The following is a 21,383-nucleotide window of genomic DNA, read 5'->3' on the forward strand; positions in this document are numbered from 1 at the left end:
GGCAGAAAGGGCCCCCTTGGGTTCCCAACCCTCGAGCATGGGCCTGGAGTCTCCAGGAATTAAAGATTCAGCTTTAATTAAAGATTCTGTCATGTGATGACTACGTCTAACCAAAACAGGCAGCTCCTCAGCATTTATAAAACCCCACCTCTAGCACCTGGGGATTCAACTGCTCCCAGCCCAGGCCCCTCCTTAGCGTAGCCACTGGGCTAGCAGAGCCGTCCCCGGGGTACCACTGCCCCCTCTCCCTGGGCTGGAGGGCGCAACCTGACAGCCCAGGGCAAACTCCACCTACCTGGAGGTGTCCAGTGATCCAGCACTTTCCTGCTGTGTACAGGGTTCCCCGAACCACCCCAGGACGACACGGGAGTGCAAACACCAGAAAGCCAGAGCCCCCCACCTGCACTTGCCCTTGCCTGGGAGGATCTGGCACCATGGTTCGGATGCAGTCAGGGCACATACACAGAACATACCCTGGTTCTAACGCACGGGATCGCAGGGGGTCTGTGCTGGCCCCGCTGCTCTAATGGCTCCAGGGCCATGAAGATGGCCCAAGGGGGCCTGCCCTCCTGGGAGAAGCCCCTGAAGGCCACACTCACAGGCAGGGCCCGGGCCAGAGAAGTTGCCTCTCCCAGGCGGCTTTCTGCTCTCTGGCCAGGAAGAGGCTGGCAGGGCCATGGCAGTAGGACTCACCTCCAAGCTGGGCCTGGTTCCAGGCCCAGTTCAGCTCGACCTGCAGGGGGAGCGGTTACTGCTGCACCCCCCAGGACAGCCTCACACCCAGCAGAGGGAAATTAACCGCTACTGCTCACAGCTCCTTGCAACAGCTTATTCCTAGTGGCAGCCAGTTCAAGGGCTCCTGGGACATGCTCACTGCTGCCATCTCCCCTTGTGAAGCCTGCTGGGCTGGGGGGGCCTGGATCTTTCAGTCCCTCCCCTCAGGGCTTTAGCCCCACCCACCCAGGAGCATGGTGCCAGCACCCCCAGGGCTTTAAAGCTGCTCGGAGACACCCCTCCCCAGGGTGTGGGGTGAGGTGCTGTCGCCGCATGGAGCGTCACTGGGAGATGGGCTATGCTGTGTCTGCACGCAGCCGGGCCGCCCCCCAGGCTAGCTATAGGGAGCACCCCTGCCAGGCGGTGGCAGCCCTCCTCTGCCCAGCCAGCTGCCTGTAACCCCAGCCCCACTAGCACAAGGGAACAGCAGGGGCGTAGCTGGGGACACACTGCTTTGATGGGACAACTGCAGATGGGAGCAGCAGTGAGGGTCCTGCCTCCAAGGAGGGGCTGCTGATCCCAGCCGCTGGGGGAGCACCCGACCCAGTCCCTAATGCACTGCTGAACATCCCTGACACAGGCAGCCTCAGCAAGGAGACACGGGGACATGGGATGGGCAGGGAGGACCAAGGCCCTTGCAGAGGTGCCAGAGGGGGCCACGAGACAAGACCCCAAACCAACAGTTTGGCATGGCTGAGAAATGGGGGGAGGGGGGCCTGGGGAAGAGCAGGAAAGGTCCCGAGAGGCAGAAGGATCAGCTCACGGGAGCTCCGCTGTTTGGACCACGTAAAGATCAGAGTGGCTAACCCCAAGAACCAGGCTGCTGGTGGCAGGGAGCGCAGTGCAGACCCTAGGTGGGGCACCAGGGGGCTGTCCTGCCCGCCCCCGCACCGAGGCGGAGGAGTCTGGAGCAGCACTCCAGGGGCACCACCAGCCTGCACGGAGCAGGGGGCATGTTCACGGCTATCCAGCCTTCCCAGAGACCATCCCTGCAGGGAGTCCCACCAGCGGGATGCAGAGCCCAAACCTAGAGCTCTGCTAGCAGCAGCCCCAGGGGTGAGTTCTGCTCCTTTTCCGCTTGGGAAATGGCCTCTCTGCCACAGAGCTGGGCCTGCCTCTTGCTTCTGTGGCCTTCTGGGTCAGGGTGGGTCCAGCTGAGCAGGGCCACCCCAGGGGGCACCCGGTCACGGTGCACTCTGGCCCCCAGGGAGTCCCAGCAGACGGAGCGTCTGGAGGAAGAAGGGCGGAGGCGGCGCAGTGAGAATAGCTGTCGGGAGGAGCAGTTGGTGCAGGTGGAGATGCAGTGGCAGGCGATGCAGCAGCTGCTGAGTGAGGCGCAGCCTGCGGAGCAGCTGCTCACCCAGGACCTGCAGAAAGGGAGAGAGAAATGGAGCCAAGAGCCCTCGAGTCGCACCCCCGTGCGGTACAGCAGGGATCCCCTCTGGTGACTGAACGTGGCACTCAGGAAGCGGCCCGGGCCAGGCCCCAGCTCTGCCAGCTGGCAGCACACAAGGGGGGGAGGGGGAGAGAGTACAATCAGTGGCTGCCCAAGTGGGATCCTCAGCCCATCCCACACAACAGTGCAGAGGCTGCAGGATCTGAGGCTGAAAACCCTCCTCTGAAGAGCGACTGAAGACTGGGATTGCTAGCATGGACTAAGGTGAGTAAGAGGGGGCTGGAGAAGGAAGACAGGGAGATTAGACACTCCCAGCTCCTGACACAGGGACACACAGTGAAATTCTAAACTGCGAAAAGGAAACAGTCACACAATGCATAAATCATCTGTGGAACTCTCAGCCACAGGATGGCCCTGAGGACATGGAGAAGGACTAGATGGTAGGCAGCGAAGACGGGATATTCAACCAGCTCCCAGACACCAGGAGGAGGCCTTGTGTGAGGCAGGTCGAACCCCTTCCTCTGCAGCATCTGGTCTGGATGCTGGGCCAGGGGACCCCCAGCTCTCAGCCAGTCTGGCAAGTGCTACAGTCACTCACTCAGAGATGCCCCTCATTCCTGACCCGCAGCCCCTGCTATCCCAGCCCTGGTCCCCTCCATGGCAGACCAGGCAAACTGCCCTGCATGCTGGGCTGACTGGGGGCTTTGCATGCAGGGCTCAGCAATGACTGGCTTCCCGAGGCCAACCCGAGCCGTGGGACCGCAGCGCGCAGCCAGCAAAGGGATTCCCGTGGCGGGGCAGAGCCTGGTACCTGTGTGCGTGGCAGAGCACTCCCCACAGGCAGCAGGAAGGGCTCCCCCAGGACGGTGCCCACACGGGCAGAGTACACGTGGTCACCCAGCGCAGGACACAGCAGCAGCGTCAGGTGCACCAGGAGCTGGCCAGGAAAGGCTGTGGCAAGGAGAGTCGGGGTTAATACGAGTACCTCCCCCACACCCTCCCCCAATCCATGGGCAGCAAATGCACCCTCAACCCCTCCTGCCCAGAGCCCCTCCCTGACAAGGACGGCAGGAGACGTCCCAGTTTAGCCCCCCACCCCCCACCCCCATCTGGGGCCCCGCTGGGCAGGGTTGTCAGGAAGAGGTGAACACGGGGCCCATTCCCCACCTGTCATGGGCTGGAGCTGCACCAGGCCACAGCCCGGAGCCACGCCCAGCACCTTGTAGCGAGTCAGGGTTTGCTTCACCTCCTTCCTCTCCACCTCCCGTCGGGACGGGGCAGCCACCGGCACCACCTGCAACCAGAGCAGAGCCACCCTCTCAGGGAGAGGCTGGAGCCGGAGGGACTGGCCAGGCCCCACAGCCCATTGCCCCCAGGACACACCCTGCCCCCACAGAGCTCCACAGCCCCCCAGAACACACAGCTGATTTAACCCTTTCCTTACCAGCTGCAGGTCCCCAACCTGCTCCAGCTTCAGTCCTGTGCGGATCTCCCCCTCCACGGCAGCTGGGATCCCGGCAGTGACAGCGCTGGGGGGGGGGGGCAGGAGAGAGAGGGGGGATCACAAGGCAGCTGTACTCTCTGGGCTCCGGGGCTCACAGGGCAGAAAACGGGAGATGAGCGGGACAAGGGAAGGAGGAGGATCCGGGGAACTACAGGCCAGTCAGTCTCACCTCAGTCCCTGGAAAAATCATGGAACAGGTCCTCAAGGAATCAATTCTGAACCACTTAAAGGAGGGGAAAGTGATCAGGAACAGTCAGCATGGATTCACCAAGGGCTAGTCATGCCTGACTAACCTAATTGCCTTCTATGATGAGATAACCGGCTCTGTGGATGAGGGGAAAGCAGTGGATGTGCTATTTCTGGACTTTAGCAAAGCTTTTGATACAGTCTCCCACAGTATTCTTGCCAGCAAGTTAAAGAAGTCTGGGCTGGATGAATGGACGGTAAGGTGGCTAGAAAACTGGCTAGATGGTCGGGCTCAACGGGTAGTGATCAATGGTTCCATGTCTAGTTGGCAGCCAGTATCAAGTGGAGTGCCCCAAGGGTCGGTGCTGGGGCCGGTTTTGTTCAATATCTTCATTAACGATCTGGAGGATGGTGTGGACTGCACCCTTAGCAAGTTTGCAGGTGACACTAAACTGGGAGGAGTGGTTGATACGCTGGAGGGTAGGGACAGGATACAGAGGGACCTAGACAAATTAGAGGATTGGGCCAAAAGAAATATGATGAGGTTCAACAAGGACAAGTGCAGGGTCCTGCACTTAGGACGGAAGAATCCCATGCACTGCTACAGACTAGGGACCAAATGGCTGGGCAGCAGTTCTGCAGAAAAGGACCTAGGGGTTACGGTGGACGAAAAGCTGAATATGAGTCAACAGTGTGCCCTTGTTGCCAAGAAGGCTAATGGCATTTTGGGCTGTATAAGTAGGGGCATTGCCAGCAGATCGAGGGATGTGATCGTTCCCCTCTATTCAGCACTGGTGAGGCCTCATTTGGAGTATTGTGTCCAGTTTTGGGCCCCACACTACAAGAAGGACGTGGATAAATTGGAGAGAGTCCAGCGGAGGGCAACAAAAATGATTAGGGGGCTGGAGCACATGACTTATGAGGAGAGGCTGAGGGAACTGAGATTGTTTAGTCTGCAGAAGAGAAGAATGAGGGGGGATTTGATAGCTGCTTTCAACTACCTGAAAAGGGGTTCCAAAGAGGATGGATCTAGACTGTTCTCAGTGGTAGAAGATGACAGAACAAGGAGTAATGGTCTCAAGTTGCAGAGGGGGAGGTTTAGGTTGGACATTAGGAAAAACTTTTTCACTAGGAGGGTGGTGAAGCACTGGGATGGGTTACCTAGGGAGGTGGTGGAATCTCCTTCCTCAGAGGTTTTTAAGGTCAGGCTTGACAAAGCCCTGGCTGGGATGATTTAGTTGGGTTTGGTCCTGCTTTGAGCAGGGGGTTGGACTAGATACCTCCTGAGGTCCCTTCCAACCCTGAGATTCTATGATTCTAAGTCAGCACCCTAGAGCTGCAGGACAGCGCAGTCTCTGGCACACAGCCAGGCACCCCGCTGCAGGAGAGGGACAGAGCACTCTGCAGAATGGAGCCCACTCACCGGTAAGTGGCAGGGGGGCGCCCTGCTCTCCGGAGCTGCGTGAAGAATGCATGGAGCTGCTGCGTGGTGCCAGGGCAGCCGGAGAGAAGCACAAGGCCAGAACCGTCTCTGGAGGGGGGCATCAGATTCAGTCCCAAGGCACAGACAGCACCGGAGATGGGAACACAGCACTGAGCTATGGAGAGGCAGCGCCCTGTTCCCCAGCACCCTCCACCCCCACCAGCCCCTCCCTCCCCACCCCCCAGGGCCCCTCCCTCCCCTACCCACACCAACCAGGCCCGTGCCCTCCCATTCCCCGCAACCAGCCAGCCTCCTTCCCTCCCTCTCCTGGCCCGCCCCAGCAACCAATGACCAAGCACCCCCTCCTCTCCCTGGGGAGCCGATCCCTGGCCCTTCCCCAGTCACTTACTTCCCAGCTGTTTTGACCACGTGGAGCTCAGGAGGGAGGGACAGCCTCTGGCTCAGATCTGGGAGCAGTGAAACCAAACTCAGCTGCCCTGGACTGCCTGGGACAGGAGGGGGGCACAGGGAAGGAGCCATGAGCATGCATTGCCAGCCTGACACCCCCCCACCTGCCAAGTGTCACTCCTCCTGCTCTTGGGGCTGTGGGTGGCCATGGGAACATCCTCAGTTCCCCCTCAGGCCGGGAGCGGAGGGACAAGCAAGGCCCAGCACATGGGAGAAGTGAACCCCAAGCACTCACCTGTCACAGCCAGGCCCGGGGGCTTGCTGACGGCCACCAGTGGCCCTGCAACAAGAGAACAGACTAGGTCAGGGAAGGCCGGGCAATCCTCCCCGGCATCCGAAACCCCCTCTTCTTGGGCTAAAGCCAGCCCAGAGACCCAGGCCCAGGCCCCTTGCCCATAGCCACACCCGCCGAGCAGCCAGCGCCCTCCCACCCAGGCCTCAGCAGCCCCATCTCCCTGCACAGCAGGGTCTGGCTGATTCCCCTCTGCCCCCCGCGCTGCCCCAGTACCTGCCCGATACACAACCGCTGCCTCCAGCAGCCCCAGCGCCTCCTGCCGGCTCCATGGTCCGGCTGGCCCCAGGATGCTACCTCTGCCCGGGCCCCCCGGCCTCAGGGGCTGCTGGTACCTGGGGGAAGGAAAGAGTGAGGGGAGCTGGGACCATGAGCCAGGCCTGCTGGGGTGGAGACAGGAACCATGTCTAGTCCTAGCAACACCCCCCGACCCCTCCCAGGGGCAACTGCGGCACAGCCCCACACAGCCCCCCTCCCCTCCCCCCGAACAGCCCCCCACGCCCCACACAGCCCCTTCCCCACAGCCTCCCTCCTCTTCCCCCAAACAGCCCCCCACACCGCCCCCTCCCCTTCCCCCACACAGCCCCTTTCCCCCCCACAGCCCCCCTCCCCTTCCCCTGAACAGCCCCCCACGCCCCACACCACCCCTTCCCCTTAGCCTCCCTCCTCCTCCCCCACCCAGCCCCCCACCCCGCCCCCTCCCCTTCCCCCACACAGCCCCTTTCCCCCCCACAGCCCCCCTCCCCTTCCCCTGAACAGCCTCCCACGCCCCACACCGCCCCTTCCCCCACACAGCCCCCCACACCCCACACAGCCTCCCCTCCCCCCGAACAGCCCCCCACACCCCACACAGCCCCTTCCCCACAGCCTCCCTCCTCTTCCCCCAAACAGCCCCCCACACCGCCCCCTCCCCTTCCCCCCCACAGCCCCCTTCCCCTGAACAGCCCCCCACAGACCCTTTCCCCCCTTCCCAGCCCCCGCATGGCCTGGCCCGGCCCGGCTCACCAGGCCCGGGGTCTCCCCCCCGCGCGGAGCAGGAGCCGAGGCGCCGCCATTTAGCGCGTGCGCGGGGCCAGCCGGGAGGGGCGGGGCCGAGGGGGGCAGGCGCTGGGGAGCCGGAAGTGCCCGCACAGCTCGGCCCCGCCCCGTCCCCCCAGACTAGGCGCGATCAATCGCCCGCCGAGGGATCGCTGCCCGCGGGGGCTGGTGCGGACGGGCCCCTGGAAGGGGACGGGCCGGGCCGGGTGGTTCTGCGGGGGGGGGTCTGCTCTGTCCCCACTGTGTAGCTGAGCGTTTGGCTTTTCCTTCCCCAGTGAAGCGCTTTGCCCGCCATTGAATTCCATCTTGTTGAATTCAGACCAATTCTCCGTTTCCCACGGTCCGTTTGAATTCTAATCCCGCCCTCGACAGTGCTTGCAACCCCTCCCAGCTTGGTGTTGTCAGGGGCTCGAACCCCGACAGCGAAGTTCGTTGTCTGACCGCAGAGAGACAGGCAACACCAGCAAGGTCCGAGCAGAAGCTCTTTATTGACAAGTGCTCGCGTCAATAGAGAACAGCCCGTATCCGCAGAGAACCAGCCCCCCTTTACAGCTTAGTACTAGCCTATATAGACAGTTTTATTACGTCATAGATCATTCACTTGAGCAACCCACCCCCTTTGTCTAACAACTAGAAATTAGACACCTTTTAATATAGACACGTGCCTAGTCTCTACAGCATTAAATTGTTAATATCTCAACAAGCGCCAAAGGTTAGGAATGTGAACACTAAACCAGGGAGTTAGAGTCAGAACTGTGAGATGCTTGTGTTTCTTATCAGTTCTTCAAACACTGTTTCTTAACACAACACAGCTGGTACCAGCCCCTCACTTATCTCACTCTTTCCCAGGGCTTTGTGAGACAATGCTGCTTCTCAGTATTCCACTCTGGGATTACCCAGAAACCTCTGTTAGCCTGACTTCAGTCAGGTTGGCACAACTGGTTTTGTGCTACATCTTTATTCAGGCCTAACAGTGTCACCTGCAGATTTTATAAGCGCATCTCCCTCCATTATCCAAGTTATTAATAAAAATATTGACTAGTACTGGACCCAGGCCTGACCCCGGTGGAACCCAACTAGCGATGGTCTCCTGCTTTCACAGTGATCCACTGATAACTACTCTTTGAGTTCCAGAGTGGTAGCTGTGTTAGTCTCTATCAGCAAAAAGAATGAGGAGTACTTGTTGCACCTTAGAGACTAAGACATTTATTGGAGCATAAGCTTTTGTGGGCTACAGCCCACTTCATCAGATGCATGGAGTGGAAAATACAGTAGGAAAATATATATACAGAGGACATGAAAAAATGGGTGTTGCCATACCAACTGTAATGAGACTAATCGAATAAAATGAGCTATTATCAGCAGGAGAAAAAAAAACTTTTGTAGTGATAATCAGGATGGCCCATTTCCAACAGTTGACAAGAAGGAGTGAGTAACAGTAGGGGGAACATTAGCATGTGGAAATAGTTTAGTTTGTGTAATGACTCATCCAGTCTCACTCTTTATTCAAGCCTAATTTAATAGTGTCCAGTTTGCAAATTAATTCCAGTTCTGCAGTTTCTCGCTGGAGTCTGTTTTTGAAGTTTTTTTGTTGAATAATTGCGACTTTTCAGTCTGTAATAGAGTTACCAGGGAGCTTTAAGTGTTCTCTGACTGGTTTTTTAATGTTATTGTTCTTGACGTCTGATTTGTGTCCATTTATTCTTTTGCGTAGAGACTGTCTGGTTTGGCCAATGTACATGGCAGAGGGACATTGCTGGCAAAATTAATTTGCAAAATGGACACCATTAAATTAGGATTGAATAAAGAGTGGGAGTGGATGAGTCATTACATAAACTAAACTATTTCCCCATGCTAATATTCCCTCTACTGTTACTCACACCTTCTTGTCAACTGTTGGAAATGGGCCACCCTGATTATCACTACAAAAGTTTTTTTTCTCCTGCTAATAGCCCACCTTTTCGATTAGTCTCATTAGAGTTGGTATGGGAACACCCATTTTTTCATGTTCTCTCTGTGTGTATATATATCTATATATCTATCTTCCTACTGTATTTTCCACTGCATGCATCTGATGAAGTGGGTTTTTGCCCAAATAAATTCGTTAGTCTCTAAGGTGCCACAAGGACGCCTCGTTCTTTTTACTCTTTGAGTGCAGCCTTTCAGCTGATGGGAGGAGACCCCTTAGCCCAGCTCAGCCTTCCTCAGCATCTCCAAAGAGCACGTGTAACGCCGACAGACCCCTGCCGTTGTCGGCCGGGATTGATCCTGGAACCTCTGGAGCTTAGTGCATGAGCCTCTAGTGCAGGGGTTGGCAACCTTTCAGCAGTGCTATGCCGAGTAGAATCATAGAATATCAGGGTTGGAAGGGACTTCAGGAGGTCATCTAGTCCCACCCCCTGCTCAAAGCAGGACCAAACCCAACTAAATCATCCCAGCCAGAGCTTTGTCAAACCTGACCTTAAAAACCTCTAAGGAAGGAGATTCCACCACCTCCCTAGGGAACCCATTCCAGTGCTTCACCACTCTCTGAGTGAAAAAGGTTTTCCTAATATCCAACCTAAACCTCCCCCACTGCAACTTGAGACCATTACTCCTTGTTCTGTCATCGGGTACCACTGAGAACAGTCTAGATCCATCCTCCTTGGAACCCTCTTGCAGGTAGTTGAAAGCAGCTATCAAATCCCCCCTCATTCTTCTCTTCTGCAGACTAAACAATCCCAGTTCCCTCAGCCTCTCCTCATAAGTCATGTGCTCCAGCCCCCTAATCATTTTAGTTGCCCTCTGCTGGACTCTCTCCAATTTATCCACATCCTTCTTGTAGTGTGGGGCCCAAAACTGAACACAGTATCCAGATGAGGCCTCACCAATGTCGAATAGAGGGAAACGATCACATCCCTCGATCTGCTGGCAATGCCCCTACTTATACAGCCCAAAATCCCATTAGCCTTCTTGGCAACAAGGGCACACTGCTGACTCATATCCAGCTTCTCGTCCACTGTAACCCCTAGGTCCTTTTCTGCAGAACTGCTGCCTAGCCACTCGGTCCTTAGTCTGTAGCGGTGCATGGGATTCTTCCGTCCTAAGTGCAGGACTCCGCACTTGTCCTTGTTGAACCTCGTCAGGTTTCCTTTGGCCCAGTCCTCTAATTTGTCTAGGTCTAGAGTCTTCATTTATTCACTTTAATTTAAGGTTTCGCGTGCCAGTCATACATTTTAGTGTCTTTAGAAGGCCTCTTTCTATAAGTCTATAATATATAACTAAACTATTGTTGTATGTAAAGTAAATAATGTTTTAAAATGTTTAAGAAACTTAATTTAAAATTAAATTAAAATGCAGCGCTCCCGGACCGGTGGCCAGGACCCGGGCAGTGTGAGTGCCACTGAAAATCAGCTCACGTGCCATTGCCTACCCCTGCTCTAGTGCATGAGGTGAAAGCCAAGTGGCTGTTAGCTAAGGCGGCAGAGCACCCATTTCCTCTCTCTGCGAAGTTGCGAAGCCCCCCCCCCCCCGCACAAAACAAACGTTTTGCCGACGCAAGTGGCAGTGTGAACGCGGCTTTGGCGGCGGGGGCGCTCTCCTGCTGACAAAGCTAAAGCCACTCGTGGGGTGGAAGTATTTTGTCTGCAAAAGTGCCAACAAAGTACGGCCAAAGCGCGTTGGCACCGGCTGAGTGTTAGCGGCGCGGCTGCGTCCCTGGAGCTGTGCGGTGTGGACAAGCCCTGAGCCGCCTGGGGGCAGTGGAGGGGACGGCACAGCTCCCCCCGATCGGCGGACACGCCCCTCGCTCCGCCCCCCGGGCGGCGGACACGCCCCTCGCTCCTCCCCTGCTGCGTCCTGGGCAGGAGGCAGAACCATAGATCCGGACCTCCCGCGGCGGAGACAAGCCCGCCACCGGGTAACCATAGAGTTGGCCTCCTGCGGGCAAGAAGGGCCCGACGATACCATAGAGAGTGACAGAGTGTCCTGGGCACGGCCGGCTCCGTCCGTGGCAGGTGGGAGAGCGGGGATGGGGGGCGGGGGGCTGACCGGGGGTCGGCTGGGGGAGGGGATCGGAGGGGATCCCCAGCTATGGGGTGTGGGGGGGGGTGGCTGGGGGAGGGGATCCCCAGCTATGGGGTGGGGGGGGTGGGCTGGGGGCGGGGATCCCCAGCGAGCGGGGGGGGGGGGGGGGGCGGGGGGGGGAGGGGATCCCCAGCTACGGGGGGGGGGGGGGGTCGGCTGGGGGAGGGGATCCCCAGCTACGGGGTGTGTGTGGGGGTGGCTGGGGGAGGGGATCCCCAGCTATAGGGTGTGGTGGGGGGTGGCTGGGGGAGGGGTCCCCAGCTACAGGGGGTGTGGGGGGGTCGGCGGGGGGAGGGGATCCCCAGCTACGGGGTGTGTGTGGGGGTGGCTGGGGGAGGGGATCACCAGCTAAAGGGTGTGGGGGGGGTCGGCTGGGGGAGGGGTCCCCAGCTATGGGGTGTGGTGGGGGTCGGCTGGGGGAGGGGATCCCCAGCGATGGGGGGTGGGGGGGGGCGGCTGGGGGAGGGGAACCCCAGCTATGGGATGGGGGTGTGGGAGGCAGGGGGAGGGGATCCCCAGCTATGGGATGTGTGGGGGGGTGGCTGGGGGAGGGGATCCCCAGCTATAGGGTGTGGTGGGGGGTGGCTGGGGGAGGGGTCCCCAGCTACAGGGGGTGTGGGGGGGTCGGCTGGGGGAGGGGATCCCCAGCTACGGGGGGTGGTGGTGGGGTCGGCTGGGGGAGGGGATCCCCAGCTATGGGGGGTGGTGGGGGAGGGGTCCCCAGCTATGGGGTGTGGTGGGGGGGTGGCTGGGAGACCCGGTCCCCGCTATGGCAGGGTGGCTGCCCGCAGTCACATGATCCATGTAATCCCATGTGCTTTCACCAGTGGTGCCCGGCTGGGCCTGCCTGGGATTCCTGCCATGTTCCCACAGGGTGATCGGGGCACAGAGCTCCTGTGGGTACTGGTGTCCATACCCCGAATGGCAGCATGTCCCCCTGGCTCACCCTGCCCATCTCTCTGGCAGGGCTTGTGCTGCCTAGCACCATGGCCTCCCGTGCGGGCCCCCGGGCTGAGGGCACTGATGGCAGTGACTACCAGCATCGCGAGAGGGTGGCCTCCCATTACCAAATGAGGTAGGTCCGAGTGCAGGCTGGGTTGAGCCCGTGGAACCCCCGGACCCCATTCCGGGTCTCTGCCCAGTGAGCTGGGGCAGGATGCGGAGCCGCCCAGCTGGACTGAGCTGGTGTCCGTGAATGGCTGGGCATTCCCTGGAGTATGTCTGTCCCCAGGGCACTGTGTGCTGGGATTCAAGGGTCGCTGCACCTGTCTGAGGGCCTGAAGGTCCAAGCCAGGGTGGTGGGGGGGGGTGTGTGTGTCCGTCCAGGGCAAGTTTGTTATGCTGCAGTGCAACCTCCTCCTTGCCCAGCCCACAGGAAAGCCAAAGGGGCTGTGCACGTCAGCTCTGGCTCACGAGCAGTTCCCACCAGAGTGAGCATTACAGGCTAGTGCCCTGCCCCTGCCAGGGGTGTTCCCTCCACAAAGCAGCTGCTTGTGGCTTTGGCTGGCAGGGGGCAGCCTCGCTCTGTTGGGGTCCTGGGTTCACTCTCCTGCCTCAGAGTCCCTCCTGCCCTGCCCCTCCCACTTCGGTGGGCTCCCTAGCTTTGCCTAAGTGTTACCCTGACCCTGGCTTTCTCCCTCTCCACAGTGTGGCCCTGAAGTCCGAGATAAAGAAGCTGATCTACATGCAGGTGGCCATCTGGCTGCTGCTCCTGGCCCAGATGTGTGTGGGTCACCTGAAGCTGCTGCCCCATGACCAGGTGGCCATGCCCTACCAGTGGGAGTACCCCTACCTGCTCAGCATCATCCCTTCTCTCTTCGGCCTCATGTCCTTCCCTCGCAACAACATCAGCTACCTGGTGCTGTCCATGATCAGCACAGGCCTGTTCTCGGTGGCACCCCTCATCTACGGCAGCATGGAGATGTTCCCCATGGCGCAGCAGCTCTACCGCCATGGCAAGGCCTACCGCTTCATCTTCGGCTTTTCTGCCGTCTCCGTCATGTACCTGCTGGTGGTGGTGGCGGTGCAGGTGCACGGCTGGCAGCTCTACTACAGCAAGAAGCTCCTGGACTCCTGGTTCACCAGCACACAGGAGAAGAAGAAGAAATGAAGAGGGACTGGGAGCCACACACCTGTGTGACTCGGGGGGGGGGGGGAGGGGCTGGATGGCACCACGGTGGGGTCCCCATTTTTGGGCAGCTCTGCTGGTAAACACTGAAAGCTCCCTGTAGGCTGAGCTGCCCTGCCAGGCACCCAGCCGGAGTGTGCTCAGGGTTCCTCCAACCTTAGCCCTGGCTGGCAGTGACTGAATGTTCTTCAGTGGCTGGTGGGCCAGGGCTGGGTAGGAGGGCAGCTCCTGATGCCACCAGAGTACCCTCACCAGAAGTCCCCTGGCAGCACGTGGCTCTGGTTGGCTGGGATGAGAGAGGCGTGCATGATGGGAGTGGCCTGGGGGCAGCCACCAGCCCTTACTGATCTCCCCATTTCATGGAGCAGAAACGTGCCCTGACCGCAGTGCCTCTGCGCTGAAGTCTGACAACATGGCACAGCCCCAGGGCTGCAGACGGTGGTTGGCGTGGTGCTGCCCACTCCCACAGTGGCTTATGCTGTGCTGGGCCAATGTCTGTGTCTGAGGCCCAGTCTGCACCAGTGCCCTGCCCAGATTGCCCTGGAGGCATGCAGGGCCTTCCCTTCCCCCGCAGCTGGGTGAATTCCATGCCTCCTCCTGGGAATGAGCAGCTCTGGGTCACCAGAGAGCCCATGGTCTCAGGCCAGGTGCCTCCCAGCCCCCAGTGCCGCTGGCTGCGAGAGGGGCGGCGCTGGGGCCGAGGGGGGTCGGGCCGGTGCCACTTGCTGCGAGAGGGGCTGGGCTGGGGCCGAGGGGGGTCGGGCTGGTGCCACTTGCTGCGAGAGGGGCTGGGTTGGTGCCCCCAGGGCCGCTTGCTGCGAGAGGGGCTGGGCTGGGGCCGAGGGGGGTCGGGCCAGTGCCGCTTGCTACGAGAGGGGCTGGGCCGTTGCCCCCAGGGCCGCTTGCTGCGAGAGGGGCAGCGCTGGGGCGGAGGGGGGTCGGGCCGGTGCCGCTTGCTGCGAGAGGGGCTGGGCTGGGGCCGAGGGGGGTCGGGCCAGTGCCGCTTGCTGCGAGAGGGGCTGGGCCGTTGCCCCCAGGGCCACTTGCTGCGAGAGGGGCAGCGCTGGGGCGGAGGGGGGTCGGGCCGGCGCCCCCGGTGCCGCTTGCTGCGAGAGGGGCTGGGCCGTTGCCCCCAGGGCCGCTTGCTGCGAGAGGGGCAGCACTTGGGCGGAGGGGGGTCGGACCGGCGCCCCCGGTGTCGCTTGCTGCGAGAGGGGCTGGGCTGTTGCCCCCGGTGTCGCTTGCTGCGAGAGGGGCTGGGCTGCTGCCCTCGCCCCCAGCACTGGCACAAGCTGCTTCTCCCACATAAGTGACCAGAAAGGATGAAATAAAGAGCCACCTTGCTGAGCATGCAGCCTCCAGCACTGTCTGCCGGGGGTGGGGGATGGGCAGATAGCCTCACTGCCCTGGGTTGATTTGTGTCCCTTAGCTCCCCCCCCCCCAGTCTGTCCTGCTGTCAGGTCCCCAGAAACCCTGGGGATGGCAGAGTCTAGACCCCTGCTGATCTGCCCCCCCCCCCAAAGTGTCTTTGTCCTCCCAGCCCCCGTCTGTGACCCTCTGAGAGATGAGCCTATTGCCCCTCCTGAAACCAGCCATGGCTACAGGTGGCTCCTGTCGCCATGCCTGGGCCCTGGCCAGCCTTTCAGATGCTGCGCTGGGCCCTGGCCTGGTGGGGTGGCTGCAGGGCAGGGTGTTGGGCACAGGCCGGTTCGCCCTGAAGAGAGGCCTGCTCGTACCACCGCGTGTGCACCTGCCACTAGCCTCAGTGATACAGCTGGAGAAGCTAACGGCTTGGGTGCCTGCTCCTGCCCCATTGCTATGGGCTCTGCCTGTCCTCCCCGGCGCTGGGGCGAGGGAGAGCCTGTTTCAGCAGCCAGTAGAGGGAGTGCCTTGGGGGCCTGGGGAGGAAGGTGGTCCTGATCTGAGGCTGCACCATAATGACAGGCCAGAGAAGCGGCGGGAGGGCCTGGGTGAGGAGGGACATACCAGTTGTGGTGCTGGGGTGACCCTGCCTTAGGGGGCAGTTCTTTGGGCTGTGCCTGGGAGTGGGGTGGGGTGGGGTGATGGAGCATGGTTCTGCCTCCCGTCTGTCTGATCCCCTGGCGGACCCCCAGGGGCGCCCGCTTCCCGCAGCCAGTGCTTAACTCCCTCTTCCCCAGCTGGGGAGCTGCGGCTCCGTGTGGGGAGTCCTGGTCCCTCTGGGGTTGTGGTTGCTAGGTGCTGGATTCCCTGTTGCCTTCCTCCTGCTCCACTGATGGTGGGGATTAAGGTCCAGGCAGCGAGGGGACACTCTCCCTCTGTCTGCTAGCCTGCCCCAGAGCACACAGCCCTCCCCCTCCCTGCAACAAGGCAGCAGAGGGGAAACTGAGGCGCACTGGCTTCATGGGGGGAGGGATAGCTCAGTGGTTTGAGCATTGGCCTGCTTAAACCCAGGGTTGTGAGTTCAATCCTTGAGGAGGCCACTTAGGGATCTGGGGCAAAAATTGGTCCTGCTAGTGAAGGCAGGGGGCTGGACTCGATGACCTTTCAAGGTCCCTTCCAGTTCTAGGAGATTGGTATATCTCCAATTATTACCTTTATACCAATATTACAAACTTCTCACTAAGTGATGCTGGGGGGCTGGGCTGTTCGCTTTCAAACACAGGGCTCTCCTGCCAGCTCTGTGCCCGGGCACAGCAGGACCCCCCACCCCGGACCGAGCCCAGCCGCCACGTGAGGAGCAGGCTACCGCCGTACGTGCTGCCCGCTGCGTGGGTTCGGTGCAGGCTGCTGCAGTCTCACAGGAAGCGTGAAAGAAACCAGGTCAACCGCCGTGTTCTCATTACCCTGCGGCGGGGGCAGTGGGGAGACAGGGAGCTTTCGGGGGGGCTGCGCCTGCGGCGGGGGCAGTGGGGAGACAGGGAGCTTTCGGGGGGGCAGCGCCTGCGGCGGGGGGGCAGTGGGGAGACAGGGAGCTTTCGGGGGGGCAGCGCCTGCGGCGGGGGCAGTGGGGAGACAGGGAGCTTTCGGGGGGGCAGCGCCTGCGGCGGGGGGGCAGTGGGGAGACAGGGAGCTTTCGGGGGGGCTGAACCAGCGGGGGGGGCAGTGGGGAGACAGGGAGCTTTCGGGGGGGCTGCGCCTGCGGGGGGGGGCAGTGGGGGGACAGGGAGCTTGCGGGGGGGCAGTGGGGAGACAGGGAGCTTGCGGGGGGGCAGCGCCTGCGGCGGGGGCAGTGGGGAGACAGGGAGCTTTCGGGGGGGGCAGCGCCTGCGGCGGGGGCAGTGGGGAGACAGGGAGCTTTCGGGGGGGCTGCGCCTGCGGGGGGGCAGCGGGGAGACAGGGAGCTTTCGGGGGGGCAGCGCCTGCGGCGGGGGCAGTGGGGAGACAGGGAGCTTTCGGGGGGGCTGCGCCTGCGGCGGGGGCAGTGGGGAGACAGGGAGCTTTCGGGGGGGCTGCGCCTACGGGGGAGGGTTGGGGGGCAGTGGGAGATGGAGCTTGCGGTGGGGGGCAGTGGGGAGACAGGGAGCTTTCGGGGGGGCTGCGCCTGCGGGGGGGGGCCGGGGGGAGACGGAGCTTGCGGGGGGGCAGCGCCTGCGGGGGGGGGGCAGTGGGGAGACAGGGAGCTTGCGGGGGGGCAGCGCCTGCGGGGGGGGGGTTGGGGGGCAGTGGGAGAAGGAGCATGCGGGGAGCAGCGCCTGCGGGGGGGGGCAGTGGGGAGACAGGGAGCTTTCGGGGGGGCAGCGCCTGCGGGGGGGGCAGTGGGGAGACGGAGCTTGCGGGGGGGCTCCGCCTGCGCGGGGGGGACTGGGGATACACGGAGCGAAAGGGGGGGCAGCGCCGGGGGCGGGGGGGCAGTGGGGAGACAGGGAGCTTTCGGGGGGGCAGCGCCTGCGGGGGGGGCAGTGGGGAGACAGGGAGCTTGCGGGGGGCAGCGCCTGCGGCGGGGGGGCAGTGGGGAGACAGGGAGCTTTCGGGGGGCAGCGCCTGCGGCGGGGGGGCAGTGGGGAGACAGGGAGCTTTCCGAGGGGCTGCGCCTGCGGCGGGGGGGCAGTGGGGAGACAGGGAGCTTTCGGGGGGCAGCGCCTGCGGCGGGGGGGCAGTGGGGAGACAGGGAGCTTTCCGAGGGGCTGCGCCTGCGGCGGGGGGGCAGTGGGGAGACAGGGAGCTTTCGGGGGGCAGCGCCTGCGGCGGGGGGGCAGTGGGGAGACAGGGAGCTTTCCGAGGGGCTGCGCCTGCGGCGGGGGGGCAGTGGGGAGACAGGGAGCTTTCGGGGGGCAGCGCCTGCGGCGGGGGGGCAGTGGGGAGACAGGGAGCTTTCGGGGGGCAGCGCCCTGCACCTCACTGATCCGCGGGCTGCTGGCGAGAATTCTCATCAGCATGTACTGGGCCTGGGCGAGACGGGGGCTCCCTCGTGGGGAGCGCGCACCTCCCATGGTGATTGTTCCTCCTGAGGGTCCCAGGCCTGGCCCCAGTGTCCCGGCTGCTGGGGGTGTTTCTGGGGGCAGCTCCTGGCAGGAGCCACCCCGCGCTCTCCTGGGGGGTTGTGTCCCCCTGGCACCGGCTGTGCCCCCTGCCGCCGAGGTGAGAGCAGAGCTCGGCACCCCCCGCCCCGGGCAGCCCATCCTGGGCCCTCCTGCCCAGGGCAGCGGGGCAAGCGCCATCCTGCCGCCCATCCCCGCCGCACCTGGGCGCCCGCCAGGTACCTTGGCACCAGCACGGGCGGGGGGCGCCCCCTGATCCGGCCGAGAGGCAGAGCCCGGTGCGGGGCTGCCGGGGGCGGAGGGCCCCGGGGGGCGGCTCCCGCCCCGCCCCGCCCCGCGATGATGAAGCGGGGCGGGCAGGAATGCGGCGGAGCCGGCCCAGCCGGGTGCCCTGTGCGCCCCGCGCAGCCATGCGCCAGCCCCGCTGATGGGGCGCCCCGCGCCCCGCGCCCTGCTGCTGCTGCTGGCCGCCGTCCTGCTGCTGGCCGGGCCCCGGGCCGGAGCGCCGCGCCCCCGCGTCACCGCCAACTTCGTAAGGACCGGGCGGGGGGTGCGGGGTGCCGGGGCCGGAGCCGGGGGGTTCATCCCGGCATCCACCCGCTCCCAGAGCCCCGGGCGGGCACCCCGCGGCGAGGGGCCGGGGCAGACGGGGAGGCGGCGGGTCGGGCAGCTCCGTGGCCCGCTCGCTGCCCGGGCTCTCCCCGGGAGCTGGACGAGAACCAGCCCTGGCGGGGCCGGTGCCCCGGTCGGGGGCGCTTTGGGAACTGGGCACAAGCGAACCGGGTGGGGACGGGGGGCGCCCCCCGGGGGACGGGGTTTGGGGCGCGCGGTTGTAGGGCGCTAGGCCGCCGTTGGGCCCGGCCTGACCCCACCTGGGTACGGCGGTGTAAATGGAATCTGGGTGAGCTGGGGCCGGGCCCGGTGCGGCCGAGCGGAGCCGGGCGGGCCCCCAGGGCTGGGTCGGTAGCAGGAGTGAAGAGAACAGGGTTGTTTGGGTGGCAGGTGCAGTAACTAGCCGGGCTGTGTAATGATGAAGAAATGGCTGGTCCAGCAGCTAGCAAGAAACGGGGCAAAATGAGACCAGGACAAAACCTGGAGGGGGAGGGAGCCACCGCCTTTAATCTCCCTTGCCTGGGCCAGGGCAGAGGTCAGCTCTGCATTGCAGGGTTAGAAACCTGCCCTGCGGCCAGGGGCTCGCTCTGGTTAGCTCCCCCAGGAGCTGGGCTGGGGTGAGTGAGCCCGGCCTGGCTCCTGCCCCAGGGAACAGCGTGGGCGAGGGGCTGTTGGCTCCAGCAGCGAAGGGTAACCCGGCCCTGGGGCTGGAGGCTGAGGCCAGACAAATTCGGGTGCTAATTTTGGACAGGGAGGGGAATTAGAACAGTTTCCTGGGGCAGGAGGGTGGAGGATTCGCCATCCCTGGCCGTGGGGAGCGGGGGTTTGCTAACAGTTCTGCTCGAGGGGTTACAGGAGGCAGGTCTCTGCCCTGGGCTGGGCACGGGGCCAGACTAGGGGATCCCATGGTCCCTGCTGGCCTGGGCACATAAGACTGAAACGTGGGCAGCAGGTTAAAATGGAGGAAAGGAACCTCTTCTTTACACTGGGTGTAATTAGCCAGTGGAACTTACTGCCACATGGAATCCTTGAAGCCAAGAGCAAGCTCAGGGACACTTGTGTGAAGAATGAGGGTGCCCGTGGTTATGCGGGGAGCGGAATCAGTGTGGGCAGGGCTGTGCATGAGCCAGGCACCTACTGCCAGGGCCAGGGGAGCATTCCAGAAATGCCAGGGGGGCTCCTGTTCCTGCCTGGGAGCAGCTGGTGCTGGCTACTGCTGGGGAGGAGGAAAAGAGAGGTGGATTCCCTGGGGTCCCCATGTGGGGGAGGGGATGGATTCCTCACTACAGGTAAAAAGAACGAGGAGTCCTTGTGGCACCTTAGAGAGTAACACATTTATTTGAGCATAAGCTTTCATGGGCTAAAGCCCACTTCATCAGATGCATGGAGTGGAAAATACAGTAGGAAGATAGATATATACACAGAGAACATGAAAAAGTGTGGGTTGCCATACCAACTATAAAGAGACTAATCAATTAAGCTGGGCAATTATCAGCAGGAGAAACAAAACATTTGTAGTGATAATCAGGGTGGCCCATTTCCAACAGTTGACAAGAAGGAGTGAGTAACAGTAGGGGAAAAAATTAACATGGGGAAATAGTTTTACTTTGTGTAATGACCCATCTACTCCCAGTCTTTATTCAAGCCTAATTTAATGGTGTCCAGTTTGCAAATTAATTCCAATTCTGCAGTTTCTTGTTGGAGTCTGTTTTTTAAGTTTTTTTTGTTGAATAATTGCAACTTTTCGGTCTTTCCGACTGGTTATGGAATGTTATAATTCTTGACGTCTGATTTGCGTAGAGACTGTCCGGTTTGGCCAATGCACATGGCAGAGAGGCATTGCTGGCACATAATGGCATATATCACATTGGTAGATGTGCAGGTGAACGAGCCCCAGATGGTGTGGCTGATGTGATTAGGTCCTATGATGGTGTCCCCTGAATAGATACGTGGACAGCCTCTACGCAAAAGCTTATGCTCAAATAAATGTGTTAGTCTATAAGGTGCCACAAGGACTCCTCATTGTTTTTGCTGATACAGACTAACACGGCTACTGCTCCGAAACCTGTCATAGAATCATAGAATCTCAGGGTTGGAAGGGACCTCAGGAGGTCATCTAGTCCCAACCCCTGCTCAAAGCAGGACCAAACCCAACTAAATCATCCCAGCCAGGGCTTTGTCAAGCCTGACCTTAAAAACCTCTAAGGAAGGAGATTCCACCACCTCCCTAGGGAACCCATTCCAGTGCTTCACCACCCTCCTAGTGAAATAGTGTTTCCTAATATCCAACCTAGACCTCCCCCACTGCAACTTGAGACCATTACTCCTTGTTCTGTCATCTGGTACCACTGAGAACAGTCTAGATCCATCCTCTTTGGAACCCCCTTTCAGGTAGTTGAAAGCAGCTATCAAATCCCCCCTCATTCTTCTCTTCTGCAGGCTAAACAATCCCAGTTCCCTCAGCCTCTCCTCATAAGTCATGTGCTCCAGCCCCCTAATCATTTTTGTTGCCCTCCGCTGGACTCTTTCCAATTTTTCCACATCCTTCTTGTAGTGTGGGGCCCAAAACTGGACTCAGCACTCCAGATGAGGCCTCACCAATGTCGAATAGAGGGGAACGATCACATCCCTCGATCTGCTGGCAATGCCCCTACTTATACAGCCCAAAATGCCGTTAGCCTTTTTGGCAACAAGGGCACACTGCCGACTCATATCCAGCTTCTCATTCACTGTAACCCCTAGGTCCTTTTCTGCAGAACTGCTGCCCAGCCATTCGGTCCCTAGTCTGTAACAGTGCATGGGATTCTTCCTTCCTAAGTGCAGGACTCTGCACTTGTCCTTGTTGAACCTCATCAGATTTCTTTTGGCCCAATCCTCTAATTTGTCTAGGTCCCTCTGTATCCTGTCCCTACCCTCCAGCGTCTCTGCCACTCCTCCCAGTTTAGTGTCACCTGCAGGCAGTTTAGCACTGTTCTCTGTGGGGGGCTTCCAGGGGGCCATGTGTCTGTTTCTGGCTCTGTGGCCTGACCGTGCCATA

At 61.1% G+C, this 21,383-nt stretch overlaps 3 protein-coding genes across 4 annotated transcripts in view; 2 read left to right on the plus strand and 1 right to left on the minus strand.

Moving 5' to 3' along the window:
* Positions 1-56: 56 nt before the first annotated feature.
* On the minus strand, positions 57-7,127 carry RPUSD3 (RNA pseudouridine synthase D3). 2 transcript variants are annotated; one of them, XM_045025184.1, is made up of 9 exons: positions 7,049-7,127; positions 6,260-6,378; positions 5,987-6,031; positions 5,693-5,789; positions 5,284-5,391; positions 3,615-3,699; positions 3,338-3,464; positions 2,982-3,121; positions 57-2,141 (listed from the first exon to the last, which is right to left on the minus strand). In XM_045025184.1, exons 1-9 carry the CDS (start codon positions 7,096-7,098, stop codon positions 1,959-1,961), a joined length of 954 nt encoding a protein of 317 aa, XP_044881119.1. In that variant the 5' UTR covers positions 7,099-7,127; the 3' UTR covers positions 57-1,958. The 2 variants fall into 2 exon arrangements, with proteins under 2 accessions (XP_044881119.1, XP_044881120.1); XM_045025185.1 differs by lacking the exon at positions 3,615-3,699 and having other exon boundaries at positions 5,284-5,428.
* A 3,822-nt stretch (positions 7,128-10,949) lies between these two features.
* On the plus strand, positions 10,950-14,622 carry JAGN1 (jagunal homolog 1). The gene is made up of 3 exons (XM_045025187.1): positions 10,950-11,076; positions 12,113-12,221; positions 12,794-14,622. Exons 2-3 carry the CDS (start codon positions 12,133-12,135, stop codon positions 13,254-13,256), a joined length of 552 nt encoding a protein of 183 aa, XP_044881122.1. The 5' UTR covers positions 10,950-11,076; positions 12,113-12,132; the 3' UTR covers positions 13,257-14,622.
* Positions 14,623-18,101: 3,479 nt separating this feature from the next.
* The window catches only part of IL17RE (interleukin 17 receptor E), a 30,886-nt gene continuing 27,604 nt past the window's right edge, over positions 18,102-21,383 (plus strand). The window contains exon 1 of the mRNA XM_045025170.1: positions 18,102-18,266. Coding sequence (XP_044881105.1) covers positions 18,162-18,266 — 105 coding nt within the window. The 5' untranslated portion in view covers positions 18,102-18,161. The remainder of the gene's footprint in view (positions 18,267-21,383) is intronic.

Source organism: Mauremys mutica, chromosome 7 (genome assembly GCF_020497125.1).
Source record: "Mauremys mutica isolate MM-2020 ecotype Southern chromosome 7, ASM2049712v1, whole genome shotgun sequence".
Taxonomy (NCBI): domain Eukaryota; kingdom Metazoa; phylum Chordata; order Testudines; family Geoemydidae; genus Mauremys; species Mauremys mutica.